Source organism: Miscanthus floridulus, chromosome 4, assembly GCF_019320115.1.
Source record: "Miscanthus floridulus cultivar M001 chromosome 4, ASM1932011v1, whole genome shotgun sequence".
NCBI classification, from domain to species: domain Eukaryota; kingdom Viridiplantae; phylum Streptophyta; class Magnoliopsida; order Poales; family Poaceae; genus Miscanthus; species Miscanthus floridulus.
The window spans coordinates 44,102,291-44,121,562 of record NC_089583.1 but is presented as its reverse complement, the minus strand read 5'-3'; the positions used below and the strand labels follow the sequence as shown (position 1 = coordinate 44,121,562).

Here is a 19,272-nt window from a genome sequence, read left to right as displayed (position 1 = left end):
CTAGTGTACCCCGTCTAGCTTGAGACAAATAGAGGACTTTTCCTAGGTTGCACCTTATTTCAAGGCTTAAGGAGTTAAAGTAAAAGCTCACTCTAGCTTAACAAGAGCGTTTTTGTAAAGTTTTAATTGGGATGGTATCCGGGTCATGATAGGGCGACCAACCCAGCTCACCCTATTGGTGGATCCACCACTTCATATACAATTCTCTCTGCTCTTTGTCCTTTGTCTTTGTCAAATTATCCATGATCCAACCACCTGCGCAGGTATCATATGAGCAATCACGCTTTACTTGACACATGTAGTTGGATGAAATCAGCACAACACAAACCGAAGGTGATCTCAATCCCAGCCTTCACGGGTACATGCCTGAACTGATGAGGCGATAATGTAGCTGGAGACGACATATAGCGGGTGTTTGGTTTTTTAGTTGCTCCTAAAATTTATGTCACATCGAATATTCAGATATTAATAAAGAGCATTAAATATAGATTAATTATAAAACCAATTACATACATGGAGGCTAATTTTCGAGATGATTTTTTTAAGTCCAATTAATCTGCCATTAGCATATGTTTACTGTAACAACACGTTGTCAAATCATAGACTAATTAGACTTAAAAAATTCGTCTCGCAAATTAGTCGCAAGTTATGTAATTAGTTTCGTAATTAATCTATATTTAATAATTCATGAGCAGTCCCTGCAGGAACAAACAGCCCCTTAGTATAAGAGTGTGCAAGATGATGTCAAGCGCGACTTGTGCGCTGGTCAGGTGTGTCGACCCTGCCACGTGGCCGCAACCTCCTCCTCCCGCCCCTGATCGCAACCCGCATGGCGACCGCCCCACGCCAAGCCCATCACATGATATTCATTTTTGCCTTTATTTTCTATTTTTCAATACATATACATATATACACAATATATAAAAGTTTTTGACAAAAAAAAAAAGGTATTCAACTGAATACCCTTGAATTGAGCTGGGCCAACCCTTGGGCCCATGGTGCCGCCTCGAGCAACTGCCCTCCATGGCCGGTCAGGGCCCTGATCCTAGCGCCATGCCACCACCCTTCAAGGCCACCCGTGGCTCTGTGTCCTCGTCTTTGATGGCTAGGTGCAGCCAAAGGCTAGCCGCCGTTCCGTGCAACCGCCCTTCGTGGCCCACCCCGTCTACGATCAAGGTTTTCCCAATGTCACTCGTGGAATAATCTGGAAGGCTTGAGATATTTCCCCGCTGGATCAGGCAGATAAGACAGCAGTATCACGAGCGTCGAGCTTGAGCGAACCCAACGCGCATATCCGCAGTCCGCAAACCAGAGCAAGCCCACCACCCAACCAAACCCAGACGGCAACCGTTGTCATCTCTCGTCACTCCACCGCCCCCGTCCGCGCACGGCTCGCCGGCAGTCACTCACACACCCAGCACGACACCATCGTCCCCTGGCCTTCCTCCCGTGCACCTACCGCACGCGCCACCGCGGAAAGTAACCTCGAGATCCAGCGCCGTCGGCACGACCAGGCGTGCGCAGGGATGGGGCGGAGAGGGGAGCCCTACTACGTCGAGGCGGCGCCGCCGGTGGACGTGAACAAGAACACAGAGTGGTTCATGTACCCGGGCGTCTGGACCACCTACATCCTCCTGCTCTTCTTCGTCTGGCTCCTCGTCCTCTCCGTCTCCGGATGCTCCCCGGGGGCTGCCTGGACCGTCGTCAACCTCGCGCACTTCGCCGTGAGGCCCCACTCTCTATCCCGTCCCCGGTCCCTCGCCCTTTCTACTGGGGTTTGCTTACGAGCGGTTGCTCGCGCGATCGACTTTTGATTTTGCGCATGTTTCGTCCCCCTCTATCTCAAACTGGATTGCTTCCGTCCACTGTATCCCCAGATTTAGTTGTACTGGTAGTTGGATTTACTAATTAGCTCCTATGTGTGATTATTTCTGCTTCCAACTGTTTGCGGCCATTCACGCTCCAGCAGTACTGTTTGATTCTTGCTCTGCGAGTACGTGTTTAGCCAAAAAGATTATGTTCTTTGCCATGATGCGAAGGCGGAATCTGTGTAGGATTAGAGTGACAGTTCATCTTCAATTAAAATATTTCCTCAGCCTATGCCCATGGATTTGTACGAATATAGGAAAGCCATAGAAGAAATATTTTACGAGATGAAATTAGTAGTATAAACTGTCTTTGTCAGGCTGGGTGTGCTATTCTGATAGCTTATCATAAATTTTGTTCCCCGTTTGTTTTTGGAACGGTTTCCCTTGCATAAAAGTCAAAACAAGCACGCCATTGCTGGCCAGGACCATTGCTTTGTTTACTCAGAGCAGGTTGTTATCAGATATTTACTATTGAAAGGTCCATTTATGTGTACTATGAAGAACAACAGTTGATCGAATTTTGGTTAGGTTTCTATAACAAGAGCCAGTTTAGTTCACTTCATTTTGCCAAAAATTTCAAAGATTCCCCGTCACATTGAATCTTTGGACGCATGTATGAAGCATTAAATATAAATAAAAAATAAAACTAATTACACAGTTTAGACGAAATCCACGAGACGAATCTTTTAAGCCTAATTAGACTATGATTGGACACTATTTACCAAATAACAACGAAAATGCTACAATGTCCATTTTGCCAAAAATTTTGGAACTAAACTGGGCCCAAGAATTGTTCATATTATTGGTCTAGGACAGGCTTCACATTGTAATCTGCAGACTTATGTATTGTTCCATAATCAACATTTGGACTTGCACATGTCATGGTGGCCTGAAATACGAGCCTTGTAACTTATGTTTGGCAATTCTCATCTTGGGATAAAGATATTATGTGTCTTTCTGGGACAGGGATGTGTTTGAAACAAATTTATCTCTTCAACTCTGAAGATGCATTTCATGCCATCTGCAATATCACATTATTTTTAACACAAGTGATGGCATAGATTCGTCCAATCTCTCTCTATCCCTCCCTCGCTCCCTCACTCACTCACTCATTCATGTTCCTTGCCTGTTCAATTTCAGTTGACACACTTGAAATGTTCTATTTTCAGATCACTTACCACTTCTTCCATTGGAAGAAAGGAACCCCTTTTGCTGCTGATGACCAAGGCATCTACAGCAGATTGACATGGTGGGAGCAAATTGACAATGGTCAGCAGCTTACTCGGAACAGAAAGTTTTTGACTGTGGTACCTGTGGTGCTGTAAGTTGCATCTCATCCTTGTGGTTCGCACTTCAACAAATTACCCTTTAGATTCTGGAAAGGAAACTTATACTAATCAGTACGGGCAGTGGTTGCTTGTGCAACCATATTCCACTTTGTTCCTAATCAACTTGGGTTGTCATAAGTCTCTGCCTATTATAAAAAGCACAAAACATGATAGAGCATAGTTATACACTTGTACTGATGCCATGCTTTTTTGGATAGACAAAATTATGTTAATGATGCACCATGCTTTTTGGATAGACAAAATTATGTTAATGATGCATTATAAAAGGAGTTTATAGACAAGAACAACAATAAAAAGGTTTGTATTATCTAGCCAACCCTAAATATTAGGAAATTTCTCTTCCAGCTATTATCCAACTACACTTTTTTTTTTGCGAATAACTACACTTTGTTGCTGCTGTGCCTTTAGGGACTAATTTGTTGCTTGTGATCGAAAATATAAAACGAGAAGAACTAGGGTTTTCATGAGCAGTGCAAAATTCGGCTGATAATTAATCAGTTAGTATCTCCGAGTGCCGCAAAGGCAGTTGAATCTCGACATTTTATTACACTTCCTTTCATAAGTGCAGCATCTTAGCATTTTTGACAAAGTTAAAACAATGAGGCTTGAAGCTAGTCATGTTAAAATTTTGTATGCAATCAACAACAATGTCATTGTATTTTTTAAACCAAGTTGATATTGTCATATTGAGTGGCATATATTCTAAGGTGTGTTCTTCCAGGTATCTGATTGCATCGCACCTGACCGACTACAAGCAGCCGATGTTTTTTCTCAATACGATAGCAGTTTTTGTGCTGGTTGTGGCAAAATTGCCGAACATGCACAAGGTCCGCATATTTGGAATCAATGCAGACATCTGAGGACCACTGCAAGAAGTGCATGAGCGATGCCATGATGTTATGAGGAGCTACACAGAACAAGCAGTGTGTTTATCAAACTCGGCACAACTGTCTGTAATATATGTACAGGTTTAGAAAGAACTGTAAATGTTACTCTAGCGTACAAGGTTTGCCTGCAGACTGCTCTGTGTTGTTGCCGTTGCTGCTTTCTTTTTAGTTTCACTGGAAATGGAAACGGTAACTTGGTAAACAACAACCAGCATGTGGATAAGTGTGTAGCAGTTGGTAAGATGGAAAACTGTGTAGCAGATGCTGTTGGTATTTGGTAAGATGGAACCCAGAAATCAGTAAATTTCATCTGTCTTAGCCCCTTTACTTATTATCTGCTGCCTCAATTCCAAATTATTTAGGCCACTTTACCGTTCCAAATTATTTAGGTCACTTTACCTTTATGTAAGTCAAACTTCTCCAACTTAACAAAGTTTAGACCAGTCTTAATGGGGATTTTATGTCACTGTTTCAAGACTCTTCTCCACAAACTCATTTCATCCTATGAAACTTTTATTATATCTCATCTCAAGCTCATTTCATCCTATGAAATTTTATTATCTCTCTTCATCAATGTCACATTAGCTTATTTAATATCTATGAAATTCTCATAAAGAAATCCTCATTGGGACAATATTAAATTAGCTTCACTCAATTATATGGGGACCAGGGTCATATTGGGAGACTGCTGGAGATGCTTATATCCAAGAATCCAACAACGTGTGGCTCTGTCCGAAAGAGTACGCCTCCAATTTTAAATAAGCAAGATAGCAAAATATGGCCACCGTGATCATATTCCTGCCCTTGTAAACGCCATATTATCTAATATAAAATCCTGTATCCAACTCAATGTGAATGCGAACCCCTGTTCCTTACAAAATTCTTGCACATCTGAATTTCAAACATGCCACAACTACTCACAAGTGAAAGTCGCTTTGTTTGACATCTTCACAAGTTCCTACAAGAGACCATTGAGAAGTACAACGTCTACATGCCCAACAATCACCAAATCTGTTTCTAAGAAATCCCACATCTGTTTATCACAAGTCAACTGAGTTGTATTGTTGTAAAGTTGAAAGGTGGCAATGAGTCAAAACTTCAACATCTTTGTCTTGTCTCAGTCATTGTAGCTCTGTTTGTTTATCTCAGCCAGAGTAACTTTTTCAATGCCTCTTTGCAACAGCTCAAGGCTTGCCATTTCGTTCAAGACATCTTTAGGAGCATTATGTGATAGTTATTCTATAATCAGTGGCCAATCATGGTAACAACTGACAAATCAGACTGAATACATATTCTGAAGGTGGTTTGTACATCGCACAGGATTATAGTGCAGCATTTCAAGGTTAAAAAGGTCTCACCACGACGCAGCAGACCTGAGACCTGTTTTAACCAAATTCAGAGTACATGCAAATTTTGCACATGAATCGAAGGATGTTGATGTACCGGTCTTTATGGCTGATAAAAGAACAATCACCTCTAAGCTAGTAACTTTGCTAGTTCATCTACTCTTAAGGTACCTTGAGGAACAACATCAGATAGAAACTCTTGTGCATGGTCATTTGTCTGCATTGCAGATCCTCCATTAGCAATACATTTCTTTTCAACATGACTGCTGGACAGTTTATTTTCTACAAGATGTTTTTTAATTCTTGCATGACTGTCTGGCCCATTTCTCCTGGCGCTGGACTTCCTTTGAGTACGCTCAAAAAGCTGGCTTCGCGGAATTGACTTTGTAAAAGCAACAGACTTTTCATAGACCAGATCTGAATCAACAAGCTCATCTTCACTCAGAACAAGTGCCCTGCCACTGTCAACGGCCTGTTCCAAAAGACATAACAATCCCTCTATATAGGATGGAACTTTAGAACCACTATTTAGAACTGTACCTTTTATACCATCGTTTCTTTTCCTCTGTCTCCAAATTATAATCATCCGGAGAATGTTCTGACTTCTCTGCCAGGCCTCTATTTTCACTATTGTTTGTCGGGATATTTTGGCACTTCAGGGATGGATCCATAATATCACATACTGGCTTTAATGATGAATATTCCAATGGAGTATCTGCTGAGGGTTCAGTTCTAGATATACCTGTAAAATGGAACAATGCAGGAACTTCCTTTGCAGAATTCAGTACCGTATCACTGGCAATGGAATCTTTAATTTTTTCTTGACCGTCACCCAAGTTGCAGTTCTTGTGAGATGTCGCAACACTGACCAACTCAATCTGGGTAAGAACATTTCCTTAATGTGTAACCTTTTCATTAGATTCTTTGCCACTAAAACTTTCTTGCACCTTTGTCACTTCAAAACTATTTTCTTCTAATGGAGGAAGAGATGATTTCCAATCACTTCCTATCCACATCAGTATATGCTGAAACTCAAAAGACAGTAAGATACAGGGAACTAGATCCTGTGAAGGTAGAGTTCATCAACTTCTGAACAAAATAATCCATGACTAAATAACATTCTTCAAGATTTATCGAACCTTTAGTTTAGCCCCAATTTTTCTGCAATCACTTTTGTTAAGACCTGAGCAATCAACACGGACAAGATCACATGCTTCAAATGCTTCTCTGACTTGCTTCACAAGGTTGGCATAAACACCATTTTTCCCTATATAAAATTGGACAAGTTAATGAGTGTACAAAGAGTTGGTAAAAGTACAATTACTGAACGATACATTGCATGTGCTATGTTGCTGTTGGATACTTGGATATAAATATAATATGCACAGCAGCATGAAAGAATTTGAAGGACAGGCCTGGTGCAGTGGTGAGAGCTGTCTCACTGAGTCACCAGGTCACGGGTTCGAAGCAGCCTCTCCGCAGATTTTGCGGGGGGAAGGCTTGCCTCGGTTTTTTCCTTCCCCAGACCCCACTCATGTGGGAGCCTCCGGCACTGGGTCTGCCCCCTTTATGAAAGAATTTCAACAGCTATCCTCGCCAATCCCTGCCACAACATGCCTCTCGGCCATCACAAAACCAATGCCAAATCTCTCCACCGCCACTGGACTCTTAGAGTTGAATCACAAGCTCAGTGCATGCTGATCTGATTGGCCAGTGCTTCTTTTGGTTGAGTAGTGAGCACTTTGCTGCAAACTGCAAGAATGCATCTAGCTACTTCTGTTATAAGCGTAAGGTCACATAGCTCGCAATTACATGCAGCCTCAGTCTTACATGAGTTAAGTTGAATGGCCAATTGTGTCAGCAGGTGCTCCTCCCAGAGCACCCTGATCAGTCAGGCTGTAGACCTGTAGTAGGTGTCATCGCTTGATTCCTCTCCATCTACAGTTCTGTCAGATGCTGCGCCTTCATCTCCATCCATCCATGAGGCATCTGCTTGATTGCGAGAACTGGAAATTGCCATCCACGCTGCTCTAGGGAGATGGAGTGCAGGGATACTCTCTCGCAGGCTTCAGTCGTCATCACCGATTGCTCCTGTCCTTCGGTATTGTTGGCACAGGTGCAACGAATTGTTGTTCAGTTTGAAGAAATTCCATCACTTGTGACCTCCTTGGTGCGAAGGATTTGTGGTCTCACCTTGAAGCCATCAATGATAGATAGTCAGGGAATGAATTTCCTAGTCAAGGTTGCCATGGCGGATGGATGGGATCTGAAGATCCTTGAAGCATCTATCTGTCCACCTCGGTTGGTAGTCAAGGATCCTGGTTGCCAGGCCACTTCCAATGGGATCTATCTCATATTGTGGTCAGTTGGAGTCATTGGTTTCCATCTAGGCATTGTGTTGGTCGAAGAGTCATGCAAGGTGGTGTTCGGTCTTTGTTTTGGTCAGGTAACATGTTGTCTGACCATTGCTTTGGTTGTGTAAGGTGTTGTCAAAGCCTCAAAGGCATGCTTTGGTCATGTAAGGTCATTGTTTTGGTCGTGTAAGGTCATTGTACTTGACTATTTTGGTCTTTCTTTCTCTCAACACAAGATCTCCTGTGTTTAGGAAAAAAAAACTTTACATATCTGTATAGTCCATTTTTTAATCAGCACACATAGTGTATGATCATATAGTACTTTTAGGCTTTTAAGAAATGGTGCATCTGAACAAAAACATGTTTTAAATTTAGCCAAAATACTTGTCAATGAGTTAAGCATCAGTATAAGCCAAAATTTAGTCAGTGATTTCCCTTAAAAAAGGGAGCACATGAAATATGCTGGATATCCAAAACTCAGAACAGTTCAAAGGAACCAACACTCCGAAAAAAGGAAACTAGCCTTACCAAGTTTGCAAATTGGTGGTAACTGGCGTCCTCTCGTGCGCATTTCTGTGGCCTCATCTGGAGTTAAGCCACCTGGGACCTTCGTGACAAGGCGCGGGTACACAGGTGCAACGGGTTTCCAGAGCATAAGCGGAAAACATGGGCGGGTCCTGTAATTGTAGTTTCTACCACGAAAGAGAAATATGACACCCCCTTGGCGGTGTATTACTTTTCCCCCAACTTTTTCCTGTTGAAGTATATGACAAAGTTGTCAAAAGAGAGAAAACGTGCAACCACAGAAATAAGTCCAGTAGTTACTATATCTATAAGTAGCAGTGTTTTAAAGGCGACTAAGCGTCCAGGCAAGTGCTGGATCACCTGGACGCCTAGGCGACGCCTTTAAAACACTGATAAGTAGGATGACTTCAAAAAGTATGAATGATGTATTTGTTTCAAGGAGCAAACACAAGCCTCTCAAAATCTCAAGAATGAGAGAATATTAGGTAGGTGTATGAGTTTTGCATGCCTCTCCGGGAATTTACTTGTATCTTATTTACTTTGTTTTCACACCTTCATTGGATTACATTTTATTTGTGTACTGATATCGTTACTGATGCAGCTCAACTAATAATAATCTAAGACGATTAAAAAAATACAATCTAAGAAGTAGATTATGTTCAATTGTGTGATCAATTTTGGTGGCCAAAGATGCGAATGGCATCATGAAAAAGGATTCGGATGGCACCACATAATTTCTGTATTGGCTGTATCCGTCAACTCCAAATCCTTTATCTTCCAGAGAAAAGGTATGGCATGTGTTAAGCTTCTTGTAAAGAGCAATGCCAGTATGCTAGTATAGTTAACTTTGGAGAGTTGGATGTTACTGGTAACCTTGTTAATCATGGAAAACTACTTGTTCTACTTTCATAACTCCAAAGTAATCATGTTTATCGGGTAAGTCAGATGTTTAGCAGTAAGTGCAATATCATTTAGTTGTTGACCCTTCAGCTTTAAGTGCACCATATATTTCAGTATCATCAATTTCTTGGGCTCATATGTGCTTGATTGTCATGCAAAATTCTGATCTGGATACCAGCCTCACTGCCACTTATGCAATATTTGCGCTAATCCCCTCACACACCACTTATGCAATATTTGTGTTAATCCCCTCAAACACAGCTCCTAGGAAGTTACTACTACTCCTTGAGTCCTCGCCAGTGACTCGCCAGTAATATAAGCAAGTAAAACAAAACTTAAGGCTGATTTAGGTACTAAAACATCAAAGAACTTTGGAAATTCAGAGAAAAGGGGTGGGGGCTATTGGTCTTGACTAACCTACGCCCCTGTCCCTACTAAATCATGAAATTTTGTTGATGCGTGGTCATAAATGCACTACTCTGCTGAATCTCCATAGACCTCCACTTTTTACTGTGTGCTTAAATGTGGATCGTTAGCACCTGTCCAAGAGCCCTATTCACATCTCTGCTCTTCAGCATTGACCTAGCAGCTTGCAACCAAAAGGCCTAGCATGTAGCAACTAGCTAACTAGGATCACAACTGTACCAACACCATAAACAGCGAGCTAAGCTTCCTATGTAACCATCTGATCGGATTTGCATTTGATTTGTGTATTAATAAGCATTATTCCTGCAGCTGGACTAACACAAACAACTGAACCAAAAGGAAGGAGAAAGGAGCTAACTACCTCTAGTTGCTGGCAGATATTATCCATATCCACCGTGCAGACACCTTTGCACTTTATCTTGCAAACTCTTTTCCTCTTCCAATGTGAATGAATGTTCTCCAACATATTATGTGTCAAACCATCCCTACCTGCAGAAGTCAAAAGGAGACTATAAATTACAGCAGGCAGAACTCAAGTGCGACCAATTAATGATTCAATAGCCCGCAGCAATCCAACATGTACCAACAATCCACATTTTAATCCGGCGACACAGTTGAATCCACAGCAAGAGAGGGAACCCACCCATATTGAGTTGCCGTTTGGACTTGAGGTTCCCTTTCACGAGTTCGGATACCTCCTCCTTGGTGATGGGCTCCCCGAGTATGTCCTCCCTCGACACCGATTGGTACCTCGGCTCCATCCCGGCGAGGAACGGCCCCGGTGACTGCACGGGCTTGATCCCTTTCTTGCCCGGTGGTGGCAGCACGAACGAGTCAAACTCCGGAAGCTCCTTGCGGCTCTTTGGCAGTGGCTTCCTTCCCGTCCACGGGCGTGGCGTGGCCTCGGGCCCGAACGGCAAGAACGGGGCCTCACGGAGCGCTACGGGCCGTGCGCGTGGGGCCTCAGTGTAGCTATACTGAAACTCGAATGGCGCGCCATCGAGGCGGTAAGAGAGGCCACGATCGGTGACGCGGACTCCGGCGGCGGGCTCATCGGTGTCCGCGATGGGAATCTTCTTGGCACGCCCCCGCGCGGCTGCAGAGAAGGCCGGATGCGAAGTGACGGCGTGTCGGCGGCGCTTGGGGCCGGTGGGAGGTTGCTTGTTGTGGGAGAGGCAGAGGCAGAGGGAGGCGGGAAGCCGTGGATGGGATTGCTGAGCTGGGGCCATGAGGGAGCGAGAAGGCAACGGAGCAGTCGCCATGGATGTTTACAGGGCAAGGGGACGGCAGACACAGGTTATCTGCTTCCTTTCGACGCAGGATAAGGCAGCTCGACGGGATGGACTATGCGAAAATTGCCACTACCATTCCGTTAGTTTTTACCGATTGAGCCCAAAATACCCCGAATCAGCAGAGTGACGCGTGTGGAGTAGCTCGCGGCAGTCGACGGAGACGGCGCAGCCTGCGGGTGGGGAGCAGACCGCCGCAGCCGGGGAACGTGGCGCGGCCTGCACGCGGGGAGCGTCCAGCGGAGGCGGCGCGACCTCCGCACGAGGATCAGCCCGCGGTGGACGGCGCAGCTTGCGCTCGGGGAGCGGGCCGTGGTGACCAGCGGAGCAGGTGCGGCCTGCGCGCGGGGAGCAATCCATGGAGGTGCCCGCGGTGGACGGCCGGCGGAGGCGATGTTCGGAGCCCGCAAAGAGTCCGGCGGAGGCGACGCTCTGCGGTGTAAATCGGCTGCGAGAGCGGATATCCCTCCCGTGCATGCGTCCCTCTCCGGTGTGATAAGGAAATGGCAAACATGTCATTTACTTTTGGAGTTTAAGCCCCTTACACGGAGTGTTTTTTTTTTTTTTTTTTCACGGTGCCAACTTTGGATGCTACATAACTAATTTTCACATAGACTATTTATTGCTGCTCCATTTACAAATTATAAATTATTATACTTCCTCTTCAAATTTATAGGACGTTTTGATTTTTTTAATGCATAGTTTTTACTTGGTATTTGAAATAGTTTTGCCTTTAATGCATAGTTTTGACTAGATACTTTAATAAATGTTGTAGGACAAAGAGTGGTATAAAATATTTTACTTTTTCAAATATATAAACATAATGTTTAAATATATAGTAAGCTATTTATAATTTAAAATAGAGAGAGTATATTTGTTAAGTTCAAATGAAAATACGAGAATTATTTATTAGATATACGAATAAAAAATGATTAATTCAAAGTTACATTCAAGTATGATCTACGTATTTGATTTTAAAGGCAAAAAATATATATTTGCTTTATCGTTATCGATTATTTTATTAGAACAAAATCGTTATTTATATATAGGGATTTGAAATATGAGTATATAACACATGTATGTACCTCAGTTGACTGAATAACTTATTAAAAAAATTATAAGGCATAGCACTAAAGAAACTTGTTAGATTGAGCTTAATAAGCATTAAGTCTAGTCTAATAAGAGCACACCTACACAAATTTAAGAGCAAAGGTAGCAGTTAGCAAGCCAAAACAAGCAAACTTCTACCAATTCCTAATGAGAAAGTAAATAAAAACTACACACTAGAACAAGCAATCTACTCGAGTTAAGCAATACACAAGGCGAGCCAACAAACTAGAGAGCTACACACAACTCCATAAGCTAGGATTGCACAAAGTAAAAGGCACAAGTGTACTGATACAAACTAAGGGAGACAAGTTGACATAGTGATATTTGTTCCGATGTTCGATTGCTTGCTGATAACCTACTCCTCATGAAGATGAGTCCAATGATCGATGCACCTTCACAAGTTAAACAAGCCCTCAAGCTTAGCCTCAATGTGGGGCTCGCCTATGAGCCAGTTGATCAACTTGACACTCAACAAGCCTCGACTCCAATAGAGTTTTTCCTCACAAACCCGCAGGGATGAGGATAAGAGCCTACATAAATCTTCTCCATCAGAGCCTCCCACAATCACTAAGTTGTGCTCAATGATGTTGTTGCCTTCAAGTCGTCTAGGTGACGGCAACCACCAAGAGCAATAAAAAATCTACAGCCAAGACGATGAACTAGTGCCATTAGATGCAAACTCTCACTGCAAATACAATAGATCCTCTCCAATCTCACCAAATCGTAATCTCAACTAAGCAAGTGTGAGTGGAGGCTTAACTTGAGCTCTAATATGTGTGAATATCAGCCAAGGGGGCCAAGAGAGGTTAAGGGCCTGATCGGTTGATGACCAAAATTTAGTTACCAAAACTTAGGCAAGCTAGAATTCTGGCAGCCATTTGGTTGGCTACCAAAATCTGCCAACATCTCACATTTAGCAAATGTCAAATCTATGACGAATATTCTTGCCCTAATTTTGGCAATTTTTTCTTGCCAGAACTTTGGTATGATAATTTTTGGTACCCAATCCAGTAGGCTCTAAATGCTCGAACACAACACTTATTTATTGCCCCCCACACAAAACTAACTATTACCAACTTTTTGCTCCGAAAATGTAAACACTGGATAGCTCTAGTGAGCACCAAAGGGCTCACACCAGAGCTCTGTAACGATCGAGTTATCGTCTTCTTCTGTTGCATGTGTATCTATTTTCTTTGAGTTGAGCTTAGTATAGCGATAGCCTCCATTTGAGTTGAGATAAGTGCACGCTTTTTGTTTCATTGCTTGTATGTATTTTGCTTAACTAAGAATATATAGGGTGTGTTTGGTTCACTGGCTATCTCGTAACCAGCCTTCCTAAAGCCAACTTGAGCCTGTTTGGTTGGCTGAACAAGCCTCCTAGCTAGGCCTAGCAAGCCACCTAGAGGGTCTTAGCCTAGTTCATCTCACCCGCGCTCACCCCTCCTAAGTCACAGACGGCGAGCTCTACATCTGCTCCAACTCTGATGGCCCATATCTGCTCATCCTCCGGTGGTCCGCATCTGCTCCTCCGATGCTCGTCCCACCCCAAATGAGCCTCCGCCCCCTTGAACCGCCTGACAGACCAGGGTCCTAGGGGTTCCCCATAGGGGTGCTACCCGAATGGGCCTTGGGCTAGCCCATGGCCTATTGAAGGACGTGAGATAAGGTGGCGTGGACTTCAAGCTATTTTAGGTCGACCTAGTTGGCTTACAATGAAATCTAGATTCTGTAATAGGACTAGGACTCTTCTGTTGTAACCGGCTAGGACTAGATACGTGCCCTTATCCTCTCTCCCCTATATAAAGAAAGATATGGTGCACCCCTTTGTACAGACAATCATATCAATCAATCCAACATAAAAGGCAACACGCGCGACTGGATGTAAAGGCTATTACTATAGATGTCAACGAGGCCCTGTTCCCCAAATCCCCGCGGGGAATTCACCCATTAGGGGACATGGATGGTATGAATTCTACCCCCACGGGGGATTAAATGGGGCTAAAGTTATCCCCGTCAGAGATCACGGGGGCGGGGATGGTATGCAGGCCCCCATCCCCGCTCCCCGCTCCCTACGGGGACCCGATTCCAAAGGGCCATATACTAGCAATGCCCAATACCTGTGATATATAAGCAATGTTGCAACCCTAGCTCCTGTTGAAACGATCAATGGAAACATGAAACAAAAGTTACATTTCATAGTCCCATTATATCACTTAGGGTTTTAAACCAATTTTTATTAAGCGAAAATGCTATAGAACATATATGTGCTACTTAAATAAAGTTTGAAGTGCAAACTTTGTAGAGGATAATGAAATACCTACGGCCCATGGGGATCCCCACGGGGACTAATTCCCCGTAGGGATGGGGATGGGGAGAAAGTCTCCCTAGGGCACTTGACGGGGATGGGGATGGGGAATTTTCTTCCCACGGGGATGGGGATAGGGAGGCACTCCCCGATGGGGAATTCCCCGTTGACATCTAGAGCTATTACTCGACAAGAGGGTCCAAACCAATATAAACCGTTCATCTCTTTGCGTTTACTATTGTGTGTGTGTGGGGGGGGGGGTACGACCCTGGTACCCACAACAGACCACATGGGCTGTGCCCCTAGGGGTGGCCTAGCCCACAAGACGAAGCCTTATGGGGCACGGCGTTGCTCGACGCGTATCGCAAGACATTGGGAAGATATCATGAAGATACTACAAGATCTGTTAGGATATGTATGATCCCATGATTCCTATAATATGTTATTACTTTTTGGTTATCTCCTAGATCTAACCAACTTGTAACCCTGCCCTTGGACTATATAAGGCGGGTAGGGACCCCCTCCAAACACACGTAATATCATACGATAGCCAATACAATCCAACAAACCATTGGAGTATGGTATTACGTCACGCCGATGGCACGAACCTATCTAACTCTTATGTCTCTGTTGCCTTCTTGTTCTCGATTACACGCATCTCTGCCGATTAATCTATCTTCGTGGGATACCCCTCGGAGGACTACCGATGATATTTTGTCAACAGTTGGCACGCCAGGTAGGGGTGTGCGTGTTGTTTCCATGTCAAACAAGATGGTACATTTTGCAGGCTCTTTGTCCCTCCCACAGCCTGGCCATATCTTCATGGTCGGATCGATCTCGTGGATCATCAATGCTGACGGAGTCGAAGAGCTCATCAAGCTGGTGCAGATCAATGTTGCGCTGATCACCCCAACACCTGCGACTGTAGATCTGATTTAGAACCACCTTCGAGGTCACTTTCGTCGACAATTCACCGACCGCTCCCCCGCTACCTAAGGAGGCAAATCAACAACGACAATCTGATCACATCCATCGATTAGGTTGGCCAGAAGCTTGTCGAATGCCTCTCCATCGTAGAATCAGCTCTGACCACTTTGGTCTAGCGCCGACCACCCTCCGATTCAGATCTATTAGAGGCAGATTGGGAAACTCCAAGGGTTATAGCCCTACCCTTAGGTCTCACCAGCGTCGCCACTGCCTATCCAGATGCCCTAAGGGGCAAATTCCCCGACTAGGTTGGAGATATCTATCCTCTCGCCGACCAGATCACTAACTAGCTCCCACCGGCTATCAACATGCTACACATCGGCCGATGCTCCGGAGCATCCCTCTAAACCATCTTGGAGGAGAATCCAGACTCTAAGTCCTAGGGCTCTACGGAGACTATCGCCGAAACCACCATCGAACAACCTCCTTTCCCTCTCTTCCGTGGAGGCGCAATCTTCAACGTTAGCATCGACAGCCCCCCGCGAGAAGGGGAAACCGAGGAGGACCACGCCACCCATGTCAATAGGAACGTCAACCGTGCGCAGCGTCAAGCAAATGAAACTGCCCTTGTGCTAGCTGAGGCTGCTCGCAATGATCAACTCAACTCGCAAGGAAGGCCATGCCAACTCCAACGCAACCTCGATGACAAATTTGTCCGTGTTGACGACCATGACGTCTACAAGACCCCAAGTGCTAACTTGGTCATGGCTGCCAACAAGCTCGCCTAGCTCTCACAGACACTAGAGGTCGCCAAGGTCACCGACATGCTTAAAGTGGTGCACTGCTAGGTTAATGAGATCCGCTAGGATCAGAGACCTTCCTACTCGATGAGCTCGATTTGCCTATCAGTCGCGCCAAGATCTAATCGCCGCCCTAGCCAAAGTCATTTCGCCGACCAGCACCGCGATGATGGGCAACCTCTCTAGGGGGGAGCCAGGGGCAACTACATCGACCACCCATGCCAACACGACTAGGAAGTCGACTAGGATGTCCGAGCACACCTCAATAATCTCCTAGATGTGCGATGACATATCGACGAGCGCCGTTTTTCTCATCATGAAGAAGAAGTACACCATCATTAAGAGTACGAGCAAGAGTTCGGTAATCTGAACTTGGCCCTCTAGCCACTCAATGCTGGCAACGCCACAGATCATGATGGCGACAATCTCGAAGGGCCCCAAGCATTCACAAGGGCACTCCGAACACTCCAGTGGCCCTGTGGTTTCAAAATCACTGGGGTTGAGCCCTATGAAGGACGGATGAACCCCAAACAGTGGCTACAAGCTTATGCCACTACTGTGCACGCTGTCGGGGGAGATACCAGCGTCATGGCGAACTATCTCCCCATCATGCTCACACCAACTACGATGAACTGGTTCACAAGCCTCACCTCGGACTCCATCAGATCCTTGGAAGAGCTGAAGTAGGTCCTCACCGACAACTACATGGCCACATGTACTCGGCCGAGCACCAAGCACAATCTGAACCGTATTTACTAGAAGCCGTCTGAGCTCCTTTGTAGCTACATCAAATGCTTTTTTGAGATGAGGAATTCTATTCCCAACATCATAGAAGCAGAGGTCATCACTGCCTTTGTCCGAGGACTCCATCACCGCGACCTCCACTCCAAGTTCAATCACAACCCACCTAAGGGGATTGATGAGATGATAACAACCACCAATCAGTACGCCGACACTGAAGAGGCCGAAGTGTGCTTAAACGAGGATGCGGGCACTCATCGCCCAACTCATCGCAGCGACGAGCGACCCGATGATTGGCACCACAACAACCGCCGCTACGACGACCGCAGTCACCATCAGGACAGTGGCCGTGATCGGCCAGAAGGGTCCAAATCTGGTCAATATCGCCGCCGTCGACCAGACCACATCACCGCCGCCATTGAAGAACCTCACGCCAAGCGCAACTATGACAAGCAATACAAGAAGATCCTCGAAGGCCCGTGCCCTTTATACAAAATTAGCAAGCATAAGATGAAGGACTGCCTCGGCTTGGCTAAGGAGTTCTAGGCTAAAAAGCCGGACGACGACAACAACGATGGAGCCAGAGGCCACCGACCACTTGGGGGCAACAACAACGCCTTCAAGGATCACAACAAAGTGGTTGCCACCATCTTTGGGGGCCTCGCCACCACCAAGAGTAGAAGAGATCGGAAGCTCACCGCCTGTCGGGTGCTTGCCATCAACATGGAAGACACCGTCGCCAACCCCAGCTATCGCCCCTGGTCCGAGGTCCCCTTCACCTTCAGCAGAGCCAACTAGTGGGTGGACATCCCTCACACAGGGCATTTCCCCTCGTCCTTGATGCAGCCATCTAGAAAGTGCTTTTTAGAAATTGCTCGTCGACGGTGGGAGCGCTTTGAACCTCCTCTTCACTGGAGCCCTAAAAGAGCTAGGGCTTGGGATAGGAGATCTCACACCCTCCAACTCCTCCTTCTAGGGTGTGGTACCTAGCAGGGCATCCAAACCACTTGGAGAGATCACCCTACCAGTATAGTTTGACACGGCTAGCAACTACCGTGTCGAGCACATCAACTTCTACATCGTCGATTTCAACACCACCTACCACGCCATACTTGGTCGGTTAGCTCTGGCCAAGTTCATGGCCATATCGCACTATGCCTATCTGGTGCTGAAGATGCCTTCACCTATAGGAGTTTTGACCCTGCAGGCCAACCTATCCATTGTCTACGCCTATGAGACAAAGAGTATCGCTCTCACCAAAGCCACCGACCTCTCCATTTAGATGGCTAGCATGGTCACCAACACCAAGATGATGTCCATCGATGATATGGAGATCCTAGTGCTGGAGCCTCCCTGCGCCTTCTGCCAAGTCCAAGGAAACAAAGGAGGTCGACCTTGGCCTCGATGACCCCTCCAAGACCATGAAGATTGGGCTCACCTCGACCCCAAATAGAAAAAGCACGCTCATCTCCTTCCTACGTGCCAACGCAAATGTGTTTGCTTGGAAACCTGTAGACATGCCAGGGGTGCCACGAGAGAAGATCGAGCACTCCTTAAATATCTCGCCGACCGCCAAACTGATCAAACAAAAACTTCGATGATTCACGCCAGACAAGAAGGAGGCTATTAGGGTAGAAATAAAATGGCTCCTAGCTATCGAATTTATTAAAGAAGTGTATCATCCTGAGTGGTTAGCAAACCCTATTCTTGTTCAAAAAAGAATAAAGAATGGAGAATGTACATTGATTACACTGATCTTAACAAACATTGCCCTAAAGGCCCCTTCGGTCTGCCTCGGATAGACGAGGTTGTAGACTCCACCGCTGGCTGTGAACTGGTCTCCTTCCTCAACTATTACTCTAGCTATCACCAGATATCCCTCAAGGAAGACGACTAGATCAAGACGTCATTCATCATGCCTTTTGGTGCGTATTGCTATACCACCATGTCCTTTGGACTCAAGAACACCAAGGAGACCTACCAAAGGGCCATCTAGATGTGCCTCAATCAATAGATCAGTCGCAACATCGAAGCATACATTGACGATGTGGTCATCAAGTCCAAGACCACCGATAATCTCATCATCGATCTCGAAGAAACGTTCACCAACCTAAAAAGGTATAGATGGAAGTTGAACCCTTCAAAGTGCATCTTTGGAGTTCCATCCGACATACTCCTGGGCTACATCATCAGCACCCATGGCATCGAGTCCAACCCCAATAAGGTCTCCGCCATCACCAACATGAAACAACCAACTTGCATAAACAACATACAGAAGCTTACAGGCTGCATAGCTGCACTCAGCCACTTTATATCACGCCTCAGTGAAAAGGGACTACCGTTCTTCAAACTCCTCAAGGCCTCTTTCGAGTAGCTCAAGTTGTTTCTAACAAAGCCTCCAATCATGACGGCACCTCGACTAGACGAAACTCTACTGATCTACAT

General features: G+C 45.3%; 1 protein-coding gene and 1 pseudogene across 1 annotated transcript; one reads left to right on the top strand and one right to left on the bottom strand.

The window, feature by feature from the left end:
• The first annotated feature begins 1,237 nt into the window (after positions 1–1,237).
• On the top strand, positions 1,238–4,435 carry LOC136549652 (uncharacterized). The gene is made up of 3 exons (XM_066541028.1): positions 1,238–1,724; positions 3,038–3,189; positions 3,939–4,435. The coding sequence occupies exons 1-3, from the start codon at positions 1,527–1,529 to the stop codon at positions 4,075–4,077; spliced, it is 489 nt and encodes a 162-aa protein (XP_066397125.1). The 5' UTR covers positions 1,238–1,526; the 3' UTR covers positions 4,078–4,435.
• A 154-nt stretch (positions 4,436–4,589) lies between these two features.
• Positions 4,590–11,405, bottom strand: LOC136549651 (CRS2-associated factor 1, chloroplastic-like; annotated as a pseudogene).
• Between the last annotated feature and the right edge of the window lie 7,867 nt (positions 11,406–19,272).